Source organism: Haemorhous mexicanus, chromosome 20 (genome assembly GCF_027477595.1).
Source record: "Haemorhous mexicanus isolate bHaeMex1 chromosome 20, bHaeMex1.pri, whole genome shotgun sequence".
Taxonomy (NCBI): Eukaryota; Metazoa; Chordata; class Aves; order Passeriformes; family Fringillidae; genus Haemorhous; species Haemorhous mexicanus.
The window spans coordinates 4,714,478-4,735,533 of NC_082360.1; the positions used below are offsets into that span (position 1 = coordinate 4,714,478).

Genomic DNA, 21,056 nt, shown 5'->3' on the forward strand with positions numbered 1-21,056 from the left:
ATGGGCAGCCCTTCCACTGGCCAGGGTCACTTCTCTATTTGGATGTTGTAGTTTGGGAAGAGTGTGGCTATACAGGTGGTAAAACCTGCACAAGGTCAGTGTTTGTGGAGGTGGCTTCAGCTACCCAAGCATGTGGACCTCAGCCTCCTTCCCCTCTCTCCCTGGACGGCATGTACCTGGAGAGCAGAAGCAGAGCTGCTACTGCTGCAGATCCTGTTCCCAGGCCTTGGAGAGCTTCTGCTCTGCTCCATTGTGCATCTCCTGTTCACATGGACCCCCAAACACCAACAAGTTCCTGCTGGTACAGCTACCTCTTCCCAGCTCTGGTTCCCAGTGACTTTTTCTGAGGTTCTTTCTTCCAGGAAATTGGAGCCTTCAGCAAACAGCTGAGATTGGGCTGAAGTGCCCCCCTGCTGTCTGTGCTCAGGCCTGTTACCACTTACCCCAGAACATTCCCCCAGCCTGAAGGGTTCTGGGGTCTGGTTTAAGCTGGGCTGAGTGCCCACTGTGGGCACCACTGGGGAGGTGCCCACGGTGGGGATACAGTTTCCAGGCAGACACACAGATCACGTTATGCCCCTCTGGGCTTTAAATATTTGGTTAGAATTGACAGCTGCAGCTCAAAGGAATGTTTTGGAGCTGAAGCTTGCTGGGACATGCAGGGAGTTGCGACATATCCCAAGTCCTCTCCTGTGCTCAGTGCTCAGCACTGAGCCTGCCTGTGCTGTGGAAGCTGGTCTGGATGATCCACCAGAGACCTGCTCCCTGCTTGCCCTCACCTGTGCAGGTGAAGGGGAAGCTGCTCATGAGGGGAGGCTGGAAAAACAAGGCTGGAAACGTGAGCAAGATAGCACATGGGCCTGGCACAGAGATAAGGCCTGGGCTGGGAAAACTGAAACTGAACTGTGACAACGAGGAGAAGGTTTGCAGTACACAAGCACCACACTGGCCTCTGGGCAGGAGACTCCACCTGAGCAGGGACAGGTGGCATCTTTATTCTGTTTCAGGGTGCTGATGTGCACAGGTGTTGCAAGGAAGTTCATAGGAAAAGTTGTGGTGGGTGTGCATGGAGACGTGGCAAACAGCAGGAGCTATGGTTTAGAAGATTCAAGGGAAGAGCATGGTGCTGGCATGTGTCACAGCCTTGCCAGGGCACAGGGAGGTGACACGTGGCCTCAGCAGCAGTGGGTGCCTCTCTGCTGGTTCCCAGACAGGAGCTCTGCACAGAGGTCTGTGCCAGGGGGACTGCCATGCTCAGCTAAGGGACCCAGCCCTGGCAGAGCTGAGGATGCCTGGAAGTTCCCTCAAAAGGCAATACAGGAGTGAAAATCCAATTGCATATGGATGTGTGCCCGGCAAACGTGTTCATGGAAATACACATTGCTCTGATCCCTGTCAGTCTCCTGCGCGTCTCCCTGTGCTCTCACTGCAGCATTCCACCCTCCCATCGTGCTTCACAGTCCTCCCTCTGCACGGGGAACAGCTCCCGCCCTCGCTCCGCAGCATGTGGCACCGCCAGTGTGACCAGGGGGCGGCCACCGGGCGTCACTTCCGGAGTGTGGCCGGGAGCCCTGCCCCGCCTCTGGGCACAGCGTCACCTCGTCCTCCTCCTCCTCTGCGCTCACGAGTTCCTGTTTCCCGGCTTCTCGCCCCGATCTCCGGCGCCGGCAGGATGGCATCGCCCATGTCGCAGAAGCTGGAGGAGAAGCTGGTGTGCTCCATCTGCCTGGAGCTGTTCAGGGTGCCCGTGACCTTGCCCTGCGGCCACAACTTCTGCAGGCGCTGCATCAGCGACCACTGGGACAAGCAAAGGCAGGCGCCCGCCGGGACCGAGGCGAGCTACACCTGCCCCGAGTGCCGCAGGGGCTTCGAGCGGTGCCCGGAGCTGGAGAAGAACGTCACCCTGCACAGCGTGGTGGAGCTGGCACGGGACAGCGAGGAGCGGGGCTCTGCCGCGGGCCGGTGCGAGGCGGCCCCGGCCGAGCTGTGCTGGCGGCACGGGCGGCCCCTGGAGCTGTACTGCGAGGACGAGCGGCGCTGCATCTGCTGCATCTGCACCGTGCGCGACTGCCGCCGGCACCGGCGGGTGCTCTTCGAGGAGGGGCGAGCCAAAAAGCAGGTGGGTTACACGGCTGGGGCCACGGGGGAACGGGGGGTGTTGTGACAGCTCGGGCACGCACGACATCCGCCTCCACTGCCCCGTGTCCTGCTGCAGGGACGTGATGTCCCTCTGTGTGCCAAACTGCCCAGCCTCGGCTGGCCAGGGAGGTGCCACCAGTGCCTGGCTGCTCCTTGAGGAGCCAGGTGTTGTCAGGAGCAGCAGTGAGCTGGGTAAATTCAGCAGCACGAGATGAACGGTGTCCTATGTGTTTGTTACCCTCTGATCTAGAGGAAACAGCTAAAAAAGGGTGAAAGGCAGCACAAAAAATCACTTCTTTGTTATCCTGGCAGAGTCCCCTTCCCAAGCTGCCCCCTTCCCTGTTAGGCTTGTCCTGCAGCCCTGAGAGCGTCCTGGGGGCCAGGTGGGCAGCATTGGGCTGTTCCACAGGATGTGCAACTGGACACAATTGAGAGAAATGGCTGGCTGTGAAACTCAGTGCTCTGGGCTAGTTGAGGGTGTTCAGTCATAGGCTGAACTTGATGATCTTGGAAGACTTTTCCAACTATGTTATTCTTTGTTATTCTATGCCTCCTTTCACAGACCCTTTTGACAGAATCCCTGGAAAAAGCCCAGGAGGAATCGGAGAGGATTGAGCAGACAATGAAGGAGCTGGAGTTGCAGACAGAGAGCATCAAGGTAATGCTGCAGCCTCCCTGTGCTGGCCTGTGGGCTGGAGCACACTGGTTCTCATGGCTCTTCCTGCCCAGGACTGCTCTGAGCTCAAAGATGGGATCCAGAGCAAATTCACCCACCTGAAGAAAGCTCTGGAGGATTTCCAGTGTCAGACAGTGGCCAGGATCGAGCAAGAGCAGAGGGCAGCACTGGAGCATATGGACAAGAACTGGAACCTGTGTAGGGACCGCCTGGATGTCCTTGGCCAGCACAAGGAGAGGGCTCAGAGCCTGATGGCCTGCCCTGAGCACAGGACCTTCCTGCAGGTACCACCCTGGCTCTGTGTCCTCCTGCTTACTTGGGCCTGCACCCTTTTGATGGCAGCAGAATCATGTCCAACCCATTCCCACTGGGAGCACATCCTCAGTTTGGCTCAGGGATGTGCTGGGGCTGTGGGGAAGAGCTGGTTTTTGGGGGTCCCTGAAAAGTTGTGTGGACAATGCTGGGATGCCCCTTTTGCTCACTGGGGAGACATGGTGAGTGTAAATGGATTTTCAGAGTCCTCCCCAGACTGGTGCATGGTGTGTGTGTGTCTGTCTGCAGGAGTTCCCCCTGCTCCCACCTCTGGAGAGCCCAGAGGTGCTGGTGCCTGTGGAGTTTGATGTGGCTGCTGTGATCAAGCCCGTCTCTGAGATCCTCACCAGCATCTCCAGGCTCCTGCTGGAGGACCTGCCTGGCTGTGTGGCCCCCAAAGCCCCCAGCCCTGCTGGCCAAGGTAACCCTCCTGCTCTCAGGGGTACTTTGAAGGGCTCTTAGTCATCCTGAGGATGAGCCTGGCCCGTGTCACTGCTGGGGACACCGCTGCTGGGCACAGGGGTTTGGGGTGGGACACACATTTACTGGTCAGCAGATGAAGTGGGATGAGCTGGGTGGCCTCCCTGTGGCCCCTCCTTGCTGAGAAAGCTGAACCATGGTGGACCATGCCTGCTCCCAGGTTCGGATACAATGGACTCCTCCTTCTCTGTTTCTTCCCATGAAGCCAGGAAGAAAAAAGTTTTTGGGTGGCATTACTCAAAATGCCTGTTTCCATCCTCCACAGACCCAGTGCGTCCCCAGGAGCTGGCAGTGAAGGCTGTGGCCCCTCTCCCCAAGTGCCAGCTCCGAGCTGAGCTTTTGAAAGGTAAGGAGCACAGGGGGCTGGCAGGACAGCACCTCACTGGGGTCTCCAGCAGGAAGAGATGTCACCAAGCCAGGGTCCTTCCTTGGAGGAGGGTTGTTGTGGCTGCAGGGGCAGGGCCTCCTTCCCTGATTGTTCCAATGTGGCTCCCTAAATGCAGAGAAGGGTGATGTAGGGGCAGGGTCGATGGGCTGGGATGGGAATGGACCAATAGTGAGATTAGCAGCACCAGGAAGTGCTTTCCCACGGAACTGAGGCTGTCTGGTATTGGGTCAGTCACTGCTCTGCATGGCATAGCCCCAGTCCAGAGCCCTTCCTGCAGTCATTTCTCTCTATCCAGGGATATGGCCTCAGCATTCCTAGCTACAGTCCTTCATGTCCCCTTTTCTCCCCAGGCCAGCCCTCTCCTGCTTTTAGGAAATTCCTCTGTGCTCCTCTTCCCATCTCCTCCGTGTTGGGAAGAGGTTTGGGTAATGTTCAGGCCATGTTCAGGTCACATCACTCTTGCCAAGGAGGCAATCAGTGTCTATGGGACCTGTAGGAATTCCTTCCTTCAGGCCCCACAGAACATTCTTAGGGTTATTAACAGGAACCTCCTGTTGTTTATGGGCAGCAGGCAGGAGCCCAGCCAGCTGCCAGGCCCAGGTGTTGGGGAAGGAAGGTGGGGTACTGGTGGCCAGGGAATGCCCATGGCAGGAGCTATCACAGCCCTTGCAGAGGAGAGTAACTCCCTGCAATACCATATTTGCTCACTTAACACCTGGTTTTCTCCCCCTCTCCCAACCCACACTGGTACTTTTTGCTCTTAAAACCAAGCACATCCCTGTCAAAATGGCCAGAGAGCCACCATGGTCACAATGGCCACTCAGTTGTGAGCTGGGTTTTGCAAGAACTGTGCAAAGCATCGTGTCTCAGTGCCTCAACAGCTATTTCTGGGCTTTTCCATTCCCTCTAGGGCTGGAGTTGCATCCTCCCCACTACCCTTCCCCTCCAAACAACCTGTTCCCTTCCATTTTGGGAGCCAACCCTGGGAGGGCATAAAGGTGTGATGAAACATTTCTGCCCCACCTGTGCCCTTGCTCCCCCCCAGACCACCGCAACCTGACCTTCGACCCTGAGACAGCCAACAAGTACCTGGAGGTGTCCAAAGGTGCCCACAAAGCCAAGCACTGTCCTGGCACCGTGCCTGGGCAGGGGCAGGGCCCCCGCTTCGAGCCCTGGCAGGTGCTGTGCACACAGAGCTACGGCCCCGGCCACCACTACTGGGAGGTGAAGATCTCCAGCCACTCTGTCATCCTGGGGGTCACCTACCGAGGGCTGCCCCAGGAGCAGCAGCAGGGCCACAGGTTCAACATTGGCCTGGATGGGAGCTCCTGGGGGCTGCAGGTGAGGGAGGATTGTTATCTGGCCTGGCACAAGGGCCGCGCCCAGAAAATCCGGGAGCAGCTCTATAAGAACCTGGGGGTCAGCCTGGATTATGGCAAGGGGCTCCTCTCCTTCTATGGCCTCGGGGAGAGGACAAAACTCATCCACTCTTTCCACAGTGTGTTCACTGAGCCCCTGTACCCTGTGTTTTGGCTGTGTGAGGGGCGAGTGGTGACACTGTGCCAGAGGGACTGAACCAGAGCCACCAAGCTGAGCCATAGCCAGGCTGGCAAGTCCCAGGCTGGTGCCGAAGTGGAGCTGCAGCTGAGGCTGTCGTGGTGCAGTGGGACCTCAGTGCTGAGGCAGGTATGGAGTGCAGTGTTTTAACATGAGCTGATGGGGACAGACATGTAAGTTAACCTGTTTGATTTGCATATGCAAATATCACACTAGTGACACATGGCAGAGCTGGAGCTCACCATGGGTGCCTGTCCCTGCAGACAGAGCAAGGGAATGGGGGATAAGGAGGATGAAAAAATGAGATTTTCCTCTTTCTTCTATCCCTGCCAAACTTCCCAAACTTGGGGAAGGTTTGGGATGAGGGAGTAAGTGGGAGGGAGGTGCTACTGCCACGGGGTGCTCTGAAACAATTTGGAGGGACCGCTGTGCTCACACAACCTCACATGCAGGCAGGTCCTCCCCTCAGCCCCTCCTTGGTTTCCTCTTGCTGTTCTCAGACCTGGCAGAGCATCTTCTCAGGGTTCTACACTTCAGCTCTTTCTACGATGCTGCTTTTCCCAATAAAGCTTTATTTTCTTACTGGTTTGACCTTGCTGCTGTTGGAAGACGTGGGACCGCAGCACTGGGGGTGGGAGGGAGCTGGGTACCCCTGCTCTCACAGCCATCCCTGCAGGGCTCCATCCTGCCCCTCCGTGTCCCCATGGGGCCTATGACCAAGCACCTTGGAGCAACCAGCAGAGCCAGAAGGTGCTTTATTTACTGTAGCACTGTGATAAGGAAACCTGGTTTCCTACTGATCTGCTCCAAGCTTGATAGGTTGATCTGGCACATGTCAGTCTTGCACTGAGAATGACACAGGAACAGGTGAGAGGCAGGATTGTAGAAAGAACAAAGAAGGCTTTATTCGAGAGAACCAGGTGGTTTTTATAGAGTGATACCATACATTCTATTTGATTGGCTAGTTAACAAAAACACCTTTCTCATACACCGTCCTCGAGAAGAACAGAAAGATGAAGTAGAAAAACATCACCTGCAGATTGTTTCTACTAACAAGTTATCACATTCTTACAACTCCCTGAAAGGTCTCACAAGCCGCTGTGAGGAATGCTTGCCATTTCTCTCTCTCTGTCCCATGGCATCTACAGGTCCCCCTTGTTTGTTTAAAGATGGAGGTGGTGTTTGTAGTCCTCTGTGGGGCCCCTTGCAGAAAGGAGAACAAACACGGCTCCAGCGGTCCCTCCATCAGATCAGATTAAAATGGCCAGAGAGATCAGGTCTTGTGATTGTCTCTTATAAAATGCACTATCAATTCTAAGTCATATGCTTATTCTAATTCAAAACAGTCCTTTTCAGAAAACAGGATGAAATTCAGTCCCCACTCGTGGAAGGGCCATCTGATTGATGGTTGTCATCTTGGCCCTCATCTTGGTTGTTATCTTGGTCATCATTCAAAGGTTGCCTGTTGGCCACATTCCGGTTTTGATGTTGCAAGTCAAGGCGGATGCACTCTGCAGGTACCCATCGCACTCCAGTGTCTGTGGAGACACGTGCATAGCCAGGACCCCAAGTGACAAGGTCATACGGCCTTCCCTGTTTTCCCAGAGCCGTCAGTGAAGACAGGGGGCCCTTGCACTGTCACCCGGCTCTTTGGCCACAGTGACAGCCCTGTTGTCAGGCCACAGTGACAGCCAGGAGTTGGGGCACAGCATCATCCCCTCTATAAAACTCCGCAAGCAGACCACACACACACAGCTCCTGACACTAGCCAGGGTCAAAAGCCACGGCCATGCCTATCGGGAACTCATGAGCCCTGGCGCACACAAGCAGGTCGATCAACGAGGCGTCAGGAACCGAGAACCCCCTATAGGAAAGGAGATGCCTCCACACAGTAAAAACCTTGTTCTCATCATCATCCCGATCCCCCATCACGGAAACAGCGGCGGCCAATCCCAGCAATTCACGAGCTGTCCACGTTCTGGGGAGTCCGTCCCCGCCCGCAGGTCCCAGTTATCAGGACAGCCCCACTGACCAAGCGCAGCGAGAAGGGCGCGGGGAAAGGCCGGTACCTCTCCGGGGAAACAGAGGGGTCCGAACGCGGACCCAAGGACCCGTGGGGTCAGGCGCGGGTCCCGGGGGTCTGCCGCATTCCGCGAAGGCCGGCCGGAGCAGCACACAGGTCGGGTCACCAGATGTCACTCTTGATCTGGGAATGACACAGGAAGAGGTGAGAGGCGGGATTGTAGAAAGAACAAGGAAGGCTTTATTCAAGAGAACCGCGCGGTTTATATAGAGTGACGAGATACATTCTATTTGATTGGCTAGTTAGCAAAAACACCTTTCTCACACACCGTCCTTGAGAAGAACAGAAAGACGAAGTAGAAAAACACCACCTGCAGATTGTTTATACTAACGAGTTATCACATCTTACAATTCCCTGAAAGTTCTCAAAAGCCGCTGTGAGAAACGCTTGCCATTTCTCTCTCTCGTCCCATGGCGTCCACAGGCACGGAAGAAAATCTATAGTTTTCATTGATGTTTTTCCAAAGGGGAGACCGCAGGTCTGATGTCTCCTCCCGCTCCTGTGGGAGTGCTGGTGAAGATTAACAGGGTGAAACTGGGCACTGGGTTCAAAAGTGCTGGGGATGTGAATGCCTGGGGAATGAATCACATCATTTTTCATTTGGGGACAAAAAAAGCATAGAAGGTTCAGTCCTCTTCTTCAAGAACAGATATTATTTGTCTTGTGCTTCCTGCTTCACTCGACACCTCCCTGCTCCTGACAGCCCTGTCCTTGGGTGAGGCCTTGGGCCAGCATGCACCTGGGAATTTATCCAAGTCAAAAAATTGTCTGTGTATCCTGTACAGAAGGGGTCCAGAGATCTCGTGAGGCAGATCTTCACTCTAAAAACACTTTGGGGCCTCCCAGTTCCTGCCAGACCCCAGAGGAAAAGGGGACAGTGAGCCAGACCAGGGCACTGCCGCCCTTTTTTGGCCATGGGGAGAGCTGGTGGAGGTCTACGGACGCGGGGGCTGCCAGGAAAGCACCTGCACCTATGCACTGGGGGGGCTCAGGACCTTCCATGTGGCCCCAGGGTGGGGAGCACCGGGGGAGCAGTGGAGTAGTAGCAGGTCCTAGAGGGGGAAATGTTATAAATAAGAAGCTTGACTATGCCAATATTCAAGCAGCAATTAATTTATTAATTAATATGGTAAAGTATGAGCAGCACAGCACTGGGTACAGTGGGGGAAGTTTTCCCTCCAACTGCACACGATAGTTGGGGCTTACAGGTATGTATAGGGGTACTCAAGCTTTGTCAGCAGTTCCTATTCCAATTTTAACTCATCAGCAATTTCTATTTTCCAATTTTTACATCACAATTCTATACATTACTGTGATTTAGTTTTTCTCAGGATGTGTCCCAAAAAGGAGGATCCCCAAATGGTGGTAGTAGTTACCGAGATGTTGGTCCTGGTTTCCGCAAGACGAATCCCATCTGGTGAAGTCTAGCTCCCCAGATGTGGGTCCACCTTTTTAATTACAATGACTATAAATCTCATAACAGCGATGTCCAGCTTCCCTTGGTCGAAATTAGAAGTCCTTGAGATGATGTTCATCTTCCTTTCTCAAGCTGTTTTTCTCTGTTTTGTTAAGGCGTGAGATAAGCATATTTCCTATATATATGTTCCAAAGTTATAGTTTCAAGGATACAAGCAATATTCTAAAATTATACTTCAAAAGGTTATTATTGCAGCACTCTTTAAGGCCTGACTACAAGCAAAAAGCAACATCCTTAACGCTTTAATTCAAATGCTCCTAAATCAACCAAGGTTAATTGCAAACAAAAGATAGGTTCAAAGGCCTTCTTCCATGCTTTACTTTCCTCACTTATTTATTAGAAGTCACAACTTTCCCATTGTCGGCCTCCACACATATCACAATCACAAATACACACATTGCCTGTATGTACCTGACATGAAACACAGCTTTGTATTTCACAGAAGGAATGCTCAAGGGGAGCAGCAGGTCCTTGGGAGGGGGACTGGAATGGACTGGCAACAGCTTCCCTGAATGGGAGATTCGGGGAAGGTCAGCAGCTTCCCTTGGGAGCAATAGAACCCTGGGGAGGGCCCAGATCCCAGTGGGGCAGATCCTTTAGGAGGTGGCAGACCCTGGGTGGGGGACAGCACATCCTCAGCACGGTGACATCCCCCCGGGGCTGATCTCCCTGAAGGGGAGTGATGGAAAACCCCCGCCCATGCCAGGGAGAGGGACCAGATGGGAACAAATCTGTTTGGGGTGAGGCCCTTTCCAGGGAGGCGGGTGCCTGGGACTAGGTGCCGGGGTCGATGCTGTGGGTCAGTGCCCTGAGTTCACCGCAGCCGCCCCAGGCACGACGGGGAGCGGTGCCCCAGCTGCGGTTGCGGGGAGGCGGAGCGGGCGGGCGGGGCGGGGCTGCCGCCCGCCCCCGCCGGGGCTGGGACCGGGGCCGGGGCCGGTCGGGGCGTTCAGGGATGGATGCTGCGCCCGGGAGCGCCCCGTCGTCCTCCGCCGCGGCGTTGCGGCTGGCGCTGGCGGCTCCGGGGCTGCCCGAGGGTCCACTCTGCTGCCCCATCTGCCTGGACGTGCTGCGGGACCCGGTGACGGTGCCGTGCGGACACAACTTCTGCCAGGGCTGCTTGCAGGCGCTCCGCCAGCGGCCAGGCCCCCCCGACGGCGGCGGGGCGGGCGGGGCCGCCCGCTGCCCGCTGTGCCAGGAGCCCGTCCCCGCGGCCCTGCGCCTCTGCAAGAACCGCGCCCTGTGCGAGCTCCTGCCGCTGCTGGCGGCCGCCACCGGCGGCTCGTCCCCGTCGTCCTCGGCCGCCGCGACCCCGACGTCCCCGGCCGCCGCGTCCCCGATGGCGCCGGGAGCCGAGGAGGAGGATGCTGCGGGGGAGGAAGGAGCGGTGGTGCTGTGCGATGTGTGCCCGCCCGGGTCCCGCGTGGCGGCCGAGCGGTCGTGCCTGGTGTGCCTGGCGTCCTTCTGCGGGGCGCACCTGGAGCCGCACCGGCGCGCCCCGGCTTTCCGCGCACACCGGCTGGTGGCCCCGCTGCGCCGGCTGGAGGAGGGGCTGTGCCCCCGCCACCTGCAGCCCCTGGACGGCTTCTGCCGCACCGAGCAAAGCTGTGTCTGCTCCCGCTGCCGCGCCCACGAGCATCGCGCCCACGACGTGGTGCCCCTCGAGCAGGAGCGAGAGCACAAGCAGGTGCGTGGGGTGGGGAGGGACGCGGAGGTCCCCACGCGGGTGGGACCCTGGTGTGGGGGTGTCGTGGGTGCTATGGGCGCGGCATCCCTCGGAGGGGTTCATCTTGCACCCACGGGGAGCCCCGTCCCCAGGTGCGGTGCGTGCAGGTGCAGCACTGGTGGGATGCCGTGTGGCGGGGGGGATGCTGTACTCTCACCCCTCGAGGAATTCCACCCCAACATATGGACAAGGTGCTGCGCCACGAGGGAACCCCTGGGACTGGGACAGGATGGGCAGGTGGGGACGGGAATCGGCGCAGAGGTGCTGCCGGGCATCCCGTGGGAGTCTTCTCGCTGCGGAGCCGAACTCGCAGTCCCGTGGGTGTAGGGCTGGGGCGAGGCTGCCTGGTACACCCCAGAGCGGCCACCCCCGCGGTCCCGGGGCACCCGCCCTCCCCGTCTCGTTCCCACAGCTCCCTCAAGGCGGTTTTTCGCCCGCGCTGGCAGCCGGCCCAGCCGCCGCTCCCGCTCCCCCAGCCTTTTGTATCCTGCCGTTTTGGCAGCGGGGGTTTTCCATCACTCCCATTCCCAGATGTGACTGAGTCACCTCCTAAACTCACACCCACAAGCCTTCCTAGGAGCTGGGGCTCCAGTCCCAACGTGGTGCTGCCTTCCTGGGCACTGCTGCCTTGAAAGTGTGGGGCCTCTGTGGGGCTGCAGGCAGATAGGAACCTGTGAGGCTCACGGTGTGGTGGCATCTCGCATGGCCATGAGGCATTTGGAGACCTTTGGGAGAGTTTGCCTTTTCCAAGGAGGAGCCCAGCCCCAAGCGACAGCCCCAAGCCAGCTCCCCCTCCTGATGGGCTGCTAGGATTGCAGGAAAACCCTTTTATCGGCATTATTAGTCATGAGGCGCCTTAAAATAGAAAGTGTGTGTAATCTCCGCCCCGAGGAGCTGTCAGACCTCAGCAGGCGCTGTTTAATGTCGCCTGCAGGACCTCTGTGCCTGCCCTCGGCCACCGCCCTCGGCCGCGGGCTGGGATGGATGCAAGGGAAAAGCACCTGGAGCTGCTCCCCAGGAACAGGGGCCGGGGGCTGAGCGTCAGCAGGGAGCTGTCTGGCTGGAGAGTGCCCTCCTGGCTCCCGAGGGACCCGTCCTCGTGATGGGCAATGGATGAGCCAACAATAGCGTCTCAGGAAACGCCGTGTTCGGAAGGTGCTTCCTTTGCAGCCCGTGCTCCGGAGCTGGTTTGCTTTGCTCCTAAACAGAAACCTCCAGGGGAGGAAACTCTGTGCAGAGTTTCTGAGTCCTCCAGGGCTGCCGTTCAGCTTCTGCACCAAAATCCTCCAGGTGGATTTTTCCCAACCCTGGATTCTCTCTAAGAGCAGTCTTAGCTGCAATCACTGCCTGATGGGTTTGCTTTCAGATTCCTGTTTTGTTTGGTTTCCGCTGGGACCAGGGTGGAGAACTTGGACCTGGACATGACCCTTTCGTTTTCAAGCTGAGTGAGAAGGGGTGTTTGCAGGTTGGATGTTGCAGGGAAGGAAAACAACTCATGGTTCCCCTTGCATCCTTCATGCCAAGCCTGGTAGCGAGGTCACGGTCAGAGAGGCTCCGTGGATCGAGCTTAGGGAGAGGCTGAATGCCCTGTGGCACCCTCTGGGACTGGGGGTAAAGCTCAGTGTTTGTCTTTCACATCTGTAGGCCCAACAAGCCAAATTCCTCAGCGATGTGGAGAATGAGCTGGAGGAGCTGGCAGTCACCATCACCCAGGCCAAGAAGATGGTGGAGCTCATTAAGGTGACTCTGCAATGGCTTTGCTCTGTTAGTGCAGCTCTGCTGGGCTGGGGGTGGAGAAGAAGGGGCTGTGAGATTTTGGGGTGCATGGGCTGTAAAGATGGTGCTCACAGGAGCACCATGAAATGATGGTGATCCTGGCAGAGACCCCTGAGGATTCTTTCTCTTCATCTCTGCCAACACTCCTGGCATCTCTGGTTGTTTTAGTTTTTAACATGGAAGAAGGAACAGGGCGAGGTCCATGCCAGAGCATCCACTGGCTCTTGCACCTTCTCTCCCCAGGCTCATGGGGGGGTTGTCCCCTTTGGCCCTTATGCAAACACTTTCCTGCTTGGGGACACCAAATGTGGTGCAGCAGTAGTGGCAGTGCCCAGCCAGGTCTCTTGACAGCTGCACTGTGAAGTGATCTGAGTTCCTGGGTGAAGGGGGGATTCTTTCACCCAAGAAGTATCACCCAAGTTCTTGGAGCGTCAGGGGGATTCCAGGGAGCTGAGATCTGGGTGCTGGGCAGGGCACAGGCGTGGCCCTCCTGCACCCTCACCTGTGGGTCCTGACCCCTCTCTCCCTGCACTCAGGGTGCTGCCACAAAGGAGAGGGAGAGGGTCGAGAAGCTCTTTGCAGAGGCCTCTGAGGTGCTGGCAGCCTTCCAGAAGGAGGTGACAGGATTCATCGAGGACGGGGAGCGTTCTATGCTGGGGGAGGCTGAGGCCGATCTCCGCTGGAAGGAGCAGAGACAAGCCAAGCTGGCACAGTGCAAGCAAAGCCTGGAGAATGTCCCCAGCACTGACACCATCTACTTCCTCCAGGTGGGATGGGGCAAGAAGGAGCTGACAATGTTGTATTTTGGGCTTTTGTCTCATTTCCCATGGAGCTGGGGGCCAGGAGCCCTGGGAGGTGCAGGCTGCTGAATCTCACTCCCGTTGGCACAGTCCTCTTCCCTCCCCTCTCCCAGGGGGACCAGGCAGCCACCCCACCTCTGTCCTGTCTGTGACTCAGGACAGGCTGATGTGCTGCCCAGAGGGGGTACCTGGGTGTGGGGGAGAGCAAGAGTTTGGGGGGTGCCCCACTGCCGCCTCCAGCATCTTCCCTGCTCCCTGAGAGCCCAGCAAGAGGAGGCATTTTAGGGAGGAGATGCTGCTCCCTGCGAGGTGGGCATGGTCTGAGTCTGGGTTTGAAAGGGAGTGAAGAGAAGGTGCCAGGAACACGTGGCTGGGAAAGAGCTCTCATCCCTTATGCTGTCCTTGGGCCAAGTCCTGAGAGCTGCCAGATCCCAAATCCTCCAGGGCCGGGTGGGGTCCTGGAACAAGAGACAACTTTGGCTTGTTTGAAACCTCCTGAAACTCCGTCTTTTTTGGCTCAGGAATTTCAGGCCTTGAAAGCAGCCATGGAAGAAAACCTCTCTCCACCTTTGAGCTTCCAGAGAGAGCTGAACTTCACCAAGTGCACCCAAGCCGTGGGTGCCATGAAGGATGTGCTGTCCACTGCCTGCAAAAACCAGTGGAACCACTTGCAGGGGAAAGGAGTTGATGGATTGAATTGTCAGGAGATGGAGGAAGGTTTGTGTTCAGCCAGCCCCTCTGCCTGGATGGTTCCCTGTCCCTTTCCCTCTTTCCTGTGTGGGTGGGAGGTGGCTGCATGGCCCCTGTGAGTGCTGGCCCCTGTCCTTCCAGCCCTGGAAGCTGCTCAGCACGGGTTCCCTGCACGTTGCACAATCCCTGTCTGGGTTTACGCCTCTTTGAGGTTTTGTGAATTTTTCCACAGAGACCGGAGACTGGAGAGGCAACAAACAGCCTGGGAGTTAGGCAGGGCCCTGTGGGAGGGGCAAAGTGGCCTCCTGTGAACGGGGACTCTTCTTCCCAGGACAGACAGACCTCCTCACAGGGCAGACTGTGGGCTCCCAAACATGCCAGGGTTAGAGAGCTGATGTGGCAGCTCTCTCCCTTGCTGTTTCATTTAACCTGAGCTCTCTCCTTTCTCATTTTCTGGGATGCCCATGGGAATTGCAGCCAGTTCCTTGCCCCGCTGCCCACCTCCCTGGGGTGACAAAAGTGGCGTCTGTCCTTTCCTGTGTGGGAGCCACTGGGGATGTGCAGGGGGAGTGGGGATGTTAGCTGGGGCTGTGACAGCTGGGTGGTGGTTTGGTTCCTTTGCTGATGCAAACCCTTCTGTCCCTGTCTCTGCAGCATTGGCTGAATCCCGATTTCCAGACAAGTCAAACAATCCTGCCTGCCTGGAGAGCCGTGATTATTTCCTGAAATGTAAGTGGGGTGTTGGAACCCTGGATACTGAGAGTTTTGGTCTTTCTGTGCTGAAAGGCACAGACCCTCAAGAGAACACTACATTTAACCTGAGACTGTGGAGAAAGGCTTCCAAAATTAAATAATAGAACTAAGATTATGGGTGTGTAGTTTGAATAGAAGTGTGTAACATCACGTAGCAGAAAACTTAGAGTTTAAGGTTTTAGAGTATAGTAATATATATAAAGCTAAGATGGAGGTGTTAAGGTGGTGACTAGTCCTTCACCTTCTTCTTCATGGGTTTAGGTGGTATTTTATTTGTTTTGGTGGGGGACTTCTGCTTTGGGTTGTTGCTAAGGCCCATCTTCCCTTTCCTCTCTCCTTCCCGCCTGCCCGGCGCTGATCCAGTGGCTGTGGGAGCTCTGCCATCAGCAGAGGAAATTCTGCTTGGCTAACAGGGAGGCCTCCTGGCTTTCCTGACAACAGCCAGAGCCTGGTTAGCTGATGGATTTTTTCCCTTGTCTGTGGTTCTGCTGGCCCAGCTGCCCCAGGGGAACTGCAGGCATCCTGTGTAATTCCTGCAGCTTTCCAGCCCTTGGCAAATTGGAGTTTGTGTGTTGTGTTTGTCTGCCTTGTTTGCTGCAGGACCCTGGGCTGGTGAGGGTTGTCTGCAGCAGCAGAATGACAGGGATCACACAGTGGTGGAGCAGAGTGGGGCAGGAGAGGCTGAGGCTGAAGGGTGCAGGGCTAAGTCTGAGCTCCACACCCCACCGGTGTGTCCCCAGCCTTATAGGGAATATGGGGTCAGCTACTGGCGTGTCCTCAGGGGACAAGGTCTGCCTCAGTGACACAGAGCAGCAAAACCTGGGCTCAAGGAGGGTGTGCTCTTCTGCTGTCAGACTGGGACATGCCATGGTTCAGACTGCAATGCAGTTGATAGTGATCCATGCCCAGGGTTGTTCCGTGGAAGAACTTCCTTGGGCATCCCCTCTGTTTGGGATCCATGAGTGGCTCTCACATGGCCCACGGCCACACTTTCTGGGGACTGCCTGTTTGCAGCTGTGGCATGCCTGGCTGCTCTCTCTTCTCGAGGTCTCTCTCAACTGCATTTATCTGTGGTTACCTGAAATATGCTTTTATGTGCCATTTCCTTACCACCAGTCTGTCGGGTGGATTCTCCAATGTCTGGTATCACAGTTGAGCTCATCAAGCAGCCCCTCTGCCCTCTCCTCTGCCCAGTTACCTGTATTCATCCTGCTTGTGGGAGTATCAGCTCTTTCAGCCTTTCATCCTCATTGACTGTAATTTGCATGGGACTTAAAAGCAAGGGGACAGATTGATGGGAAAGGTCAGAAAGGATCATGCTCATCATCAAAGGCTGGGGCAGGGAGGATTTCCTTGCACTTCCCTCCACAAGCTCACTTCTCCCTCTTGCCCACACAGTTGCCTTCATCATCGACCTGGACAGTGACACAGCCGACAAGTTCATCCAGCTGTTCGGCACCAAGGGCGCCAAGCGGGTGCTGTGCCCCATCCCCTACCCGGAGAGCCCCACTCGCTTCGTCAACTGCGAGCAGGTGCTGGGCTTGAACCTCATGAACAGGGGCAACTACTACTGGGAGGTGGAGCTGATTGATGGCTGGGTCAGCATAGGGGTCATCGCCGAAGACTTCGACCCGCGGGAGGCCTACAGCCACGGCCGCCTGGGCAGGAACGACAGCTCCTGCTGCCTGCAGTGGAACGGCCAGAACTACGTGGCCTGGTTTGGTGGCTTCGAGTGCCCCATCCAGCAGCCGTTCTTCCACACCATCGGCGTCTTCCTGGAGTATTCCGAGAAGGCTTTAACCTTCTACGGAGTCAAGGACTCCAAAATGACCTGCCTGCAGCAGCTCAAGGTCTCCCCTTCTGCCAAGGGGAAGCTTGACCCGTTCCAGAATAAGATCAACCGGCAGTTTGCCTCTCTTTTCTCGTGCAAGCTGAAGCCAGCCTTCTTCCTGGAGAGCGTGGATGCCCACCTGCAGATCGGGCCACTGAAGAAGGACTGTGTGTCGGTGCTGAAGCGCCGGTGACTGCCCGGGGACAGGGGCACAGACAGACCCACAGAAGTCTCTCCTGCAGGTTATTGCCAGCTCTCCTTGGTAGCCCTGTCTGTCTCTGTGGCAGCCCCTCAGCCTCCTCTCTGCACTGCTGGGGACACAGCAGTGGAGGAGGCTCCTGATGGGCAGGGCTGGGGACCAGGACGGGGCTGGATCCGAGTGCCAGCTCTGCCCCTGAGTGAGCTTGGGCCAGTCCCTGTGCTGCTCCCTGCCCCTCAGCTTCCCTTTCTGGACATCAGGGACTGCCACAGCCTTTCTTGGTAAAGTGTGCTGCTCAGAAGTGCCACACGGATTTGGAGCTGTGCCTTGGCCACCTGCCCAGTCCCTCTGCTTCACCTCTGCTCGCTCTGCCCCATCTTGTGCAGATGCTTTGTGCCTTATCTCAGTCTCTGTTCCTGATGCTTTTTTAAGTGCTGCCTCATTGTCACCTTCTGCATGCTCCTCACAAAGTGCCTTTGATGCAGCAAGCCCTGTGTGGACCAGGTGAACCCCCAAGGCAGACGTGGTCACTTCCCATCACCTCTGTGCCCTGGCACGGGTGAGATGGTGCTTCAGGGAGAGGGAGGTGGAGGAGTCTGGTGCTGGGGGTGTGCTGGGGTGATGCTGGGGCAATGCAGCACCTCTCCTTGCAGGGCTGCCCACCCATTAGTGCTGCAAATGTGAAACAAGGATCTCTGCCCGGCTGGGAAAGGGAGAAACCTCCTGGCAAGAAGCAGCACCACTGTTCCCACCTGGAGGTGAGGAAGGGAAGAGCACAAACAAAGTTTTGAGGATGTGCTCTAAGTAAACACATTCTTTGGAATTCTTAGCAATTCTTAGCAAAGCTTTACAGCCAAATTTTCCCCCATGTTTTTGATAGCACTGCTGTTCTGGGGGATTTTAGTACTGTTAAACACCAACTCTTCAAGAACCCTGGGCACACTTGAGCTGAAAATCTGCCCCTTAGCGTAGAGATTTTTAAGTGACAGAGGTGCTGTGAATATGTCCCAGAGATAAATGGTCTGGTTTAGTGTTGTAGGTCAGCTGTGAGTGCCTCCATAAAGGTCAGCTACTACATGACCCTTTGGACTCTGGGAATAAGTAACAATTAACAAAAACTACTCTCAAGCGAGAGGGAACACTGTTCCCTTCAGGAAAGGTGGAAACTCGAGTCTGAGAGACAAAACTGCCAGTTCACATGTCCTAAGGGAGCTTTTTCAGTAGGAAAACACAGAAATACTGCCTGTGAGGGCAGCACAGAGCAGCCCCTGTCTCAGCACAGCATGCCTTTCCACAAGTTTGTTTTTTCTGGGGTTATTTTGCTACCTACCTCCCAAAGCTTGCTTTACAGAGCCATGGTGCTGTGTAATGTACACCTGGAGAGAAAATACAGAGGGTCAGGTTCTTCACTGGCATGAGTGAGTCAGGGATGATGCAACAACCAGCAGGAATAATAAACAGCCCATTCAGCTAAATATATGATATATATATATAGATATATATATATATTTTCCCCAAAGGGTAAGCTGGAAATCATAGTGCTATATTCAAGTGGAGCCAAGGGAAAAATATGAATGTGAATGAAAGGCAGGCACAAAGCTGGGAGGTTTGAAGTTAAAGCCACATTTACATGCTGAGGCTCAAAGAGCTCCTTTACTGTGACTCCTTTGCCAGCACTGCCAGTTTCTGCTGGTGCAGAAAGAGATTCCAGTGCCCTGAAAATTGGAATATTTTAGTGGATGAAAGGTCTGAATGCAGCCACCCCTCCCCTGGGGCAAGGCTGGTGAGTCAGTTTGGGAAGGGTCTTGCTGGGATCTGTCTGCAAATTCCTCCTCCTCCTCCTCCTCCTCCCCTGCATGAGGTGACTGCTAAACTCAGCAAGCAGTGGGAAAAGGAACAGTAGGGCTTCCAGGCTGAAATTTTCAGCTGAAATCTTGGCCTTTCCTGGCTGGTGGGAATGCTGCCCAGACTTCTGTCCGGATGGGAATTCATTCCCTGCGTCCTGAGCTCCAAGCCGTCTTTGTTTGGCTGGCGCCAGCGGCCCCTGCAGAGCTCAGCCCTTGCACGAGATGTCAGCGGTGACACAGAGCAGGCTGCTCTGCTCAGGGGCAGAACACGGTGTCAGGAGCTTCTGGTGGAAGGAGAAAGGCAGAGCTGTGCCACAGCCCCTGCACGGTCACATCCTGGCAGGACAAGGAAGGGAAGGAACCTTCATCTCTGCAGGAAGAGATCTCCCACGTCTGCGCCCTAAATCTCATTTATTCAGGCTAAACTCCCACAGTTTGCAGCGAGGAGTTTTGCCAGAGTAAACACAGCAGATCTGGGTCTTTGCCCTGTTTGGTTTCACTGTAGGTGGATGGATTGCTCCAAGGGGAAACCCACGCTGGAGCCACTCATCCCACCCTTCTCCACTTTCCCAACGCACAGACACAAACCTCTGACCTCCTTCAGGGCTCGGGAGGCTCAGAGGGATCCTCTCTCTCCACCCTGCCACCATCTGGGAGCAGCTCAAGAGGCCCCTGGGGTGTCTGGGCATTGTGTGGGGTTGTGCTGCTGCTTTGGGGGATTCATGGATCAGCTCCACGGAGCATCCAGGGGGTTCCTGTGGATGTGCCACAGTTGGGAGGTGCTGTCCAAACCTCTCTTTCCTGCTGCTTGCTTTTATCTTGGTTGGGAATGCTAAAAATCCCTCCTGCTTCAGGGATGGTTTAAAAGAGGAGCAATCCCCTCAGGAGCTGGGTCAGAGTTTGCTCTGTGCTGCCAGGGATTTGTAAACTGGAACGATCAGGGAGTGTGCACTGTGCCAGCTCTGGATCCCTGATTTTGCTGTAAACAAAGGGTTAAAAGCAGGGTGAGATGAGTTGAGATGGATCAATAGCACCTGGCAATTTAAACAGCCTTTCCTTGTTCCCTTGGGTTATTTCTGCTGTCACAGAGTGTTTCTCTTTTTAATTAGGATTTTTTAAATACAGTAACTGTAGGATCTTTTACAGTGTGTGAAAAAACTGTAACAGAATCATGTAATGGTGTTAGAGACTATGATTTGAACATTAAATATGATACAGTCATTGCCCTAGGTTGTCTTTCCTTTACATACCAAACCATTTGACTTGTCCCATTATCTCATGTTTACTTTTCTGTGTCCTGTACATCTCGAATAAAATAACACAGATTTTATTTTCCAAGTGTGTCCAAGGGAATTCTGCCACATACACATTTTTTTGCAAAAGGAGCGGAAGAACCTTAAAATCCAGTAATAATTGTCAGCCCTGGGCAATTCAAAACAATGAATTGGCTCAGTTCTCTCTTCTGTGTCTGCCCTCATCCTACAAATAAAAGAGATTATCAGATTAGGTATTTTTTCCTTAGTGTTTTTAAGTTTTAGAGTATAAATTTCCAAGGTTTTCTGTGTGATGAGGAGGTCTAGAGCTTCACACACACACTGGCAATTACAGTAGCATCTTTTTTAAGTGAAAGATGCTTCCTTTTCTTAATCCCAAATGTCAGTTGGAGTTAGGATAAAAATGTTATTTGGTGAGCCTTAGTTCATGCAAGGTGCCAATGCTCCATCTGGGCGTTTCAGTGGAAGCTGAGTGGATTCTGCTCCTGACTTTAATAGGAGAAGAATCAGAACTGTTTGTTGTGGCTGTTTCTTAAAAGGGAAACTTACTGCTTATTGAAAAAGCGGATATGAAAAGCACAAACTTGTTCTTTTCCTGCCAAGAAACCATACAGATTATGTCACTGCATTTATTTAAATCTGGTTTCCATTATGTCGTTTTTGTGCTTTCCCCCCCACCCGCCTCTGGTTCTCAGACAGGACTGGGCTGCAAATCCAGGGAATAGCTCAGATCCATCTAAAAATATGTAATACAGGGTAATGCATGCTCTTGTTTGTATATCATTAATATACAGCTGTCAGTTATTGATCTGAGGGAGGCTTTCAAGCAGTTTTGCAGGTTCCTATTTTTAATGAAGTTGTGCAATCATTAATTTTTTCAATTCCTCCTGCTTGCACTCCTGGAGGTAAAAGTTTGGAGCCTTCCTGCAGATCTGCAGGTGCCACAGCTATTTTCTTGCTCCCAGATTCCTGACAGAGAGAAACACAGACACGGTCCTGGCTTGTTTACAGGGCCACCGGTTAGTCCTCCTAGTTTAACACACTTCAA

The 21,056-nt window shown here is 54.9% G+C and overlaps 1 protein-coding gene and 1 long non-coding RNA gene across 2 annotated transcripts; one reads left to right on the top strand and one right to left on the bottom strand.

Annotated features, from left to right (window-relative positions):
- The first annotated feature begins 35 nt into the window (after nt 1-35).
- LOC132336837 (uncharacterized) lies at nt 36-20,072 on the top strand. The gene is made up of 13 exons (XM_059864733.1): nt 36-2,119; nt 2,702-2,797; nt 2,869-3,099; nt 3,377-3,548; nt 3,873-3,953; nt 5,041-5,564; nt 7,556-7,665; nt 9,917-10,799; nt 12,483-12,578; nt 13,151-13,381; nt 13,936-14,131; nt 14,759-14,833; nt 16,256-20,072. Exons 1-13 carry the CDS (start codon nt 1,121-1,123, stop codon nt 16,879-16,881), a joined length of 4,320 nt encoding a protein of 1,439 aa, XP_059720716.1. The 5' UTR covers nt 36-1,120; the 3' UTR covers nt 16,882-20,072.
- LOC132336802 (uncharacterized) lies at nt 6,433-7,839 on the bottom strand. Its single transcript, XR_009488958.1, has 2 exons — nt 7,622-7,839; nt 6,433-7,090 (listed from the first exon to the last, which is right to left on the bottom strand). It is a non-coding gene; the product is annotated as an uncharacterized LOC132336802 (long non-coding RNA).
- Nucleotides 20,073-21,056: the final 984 nt, after the last annotated feature.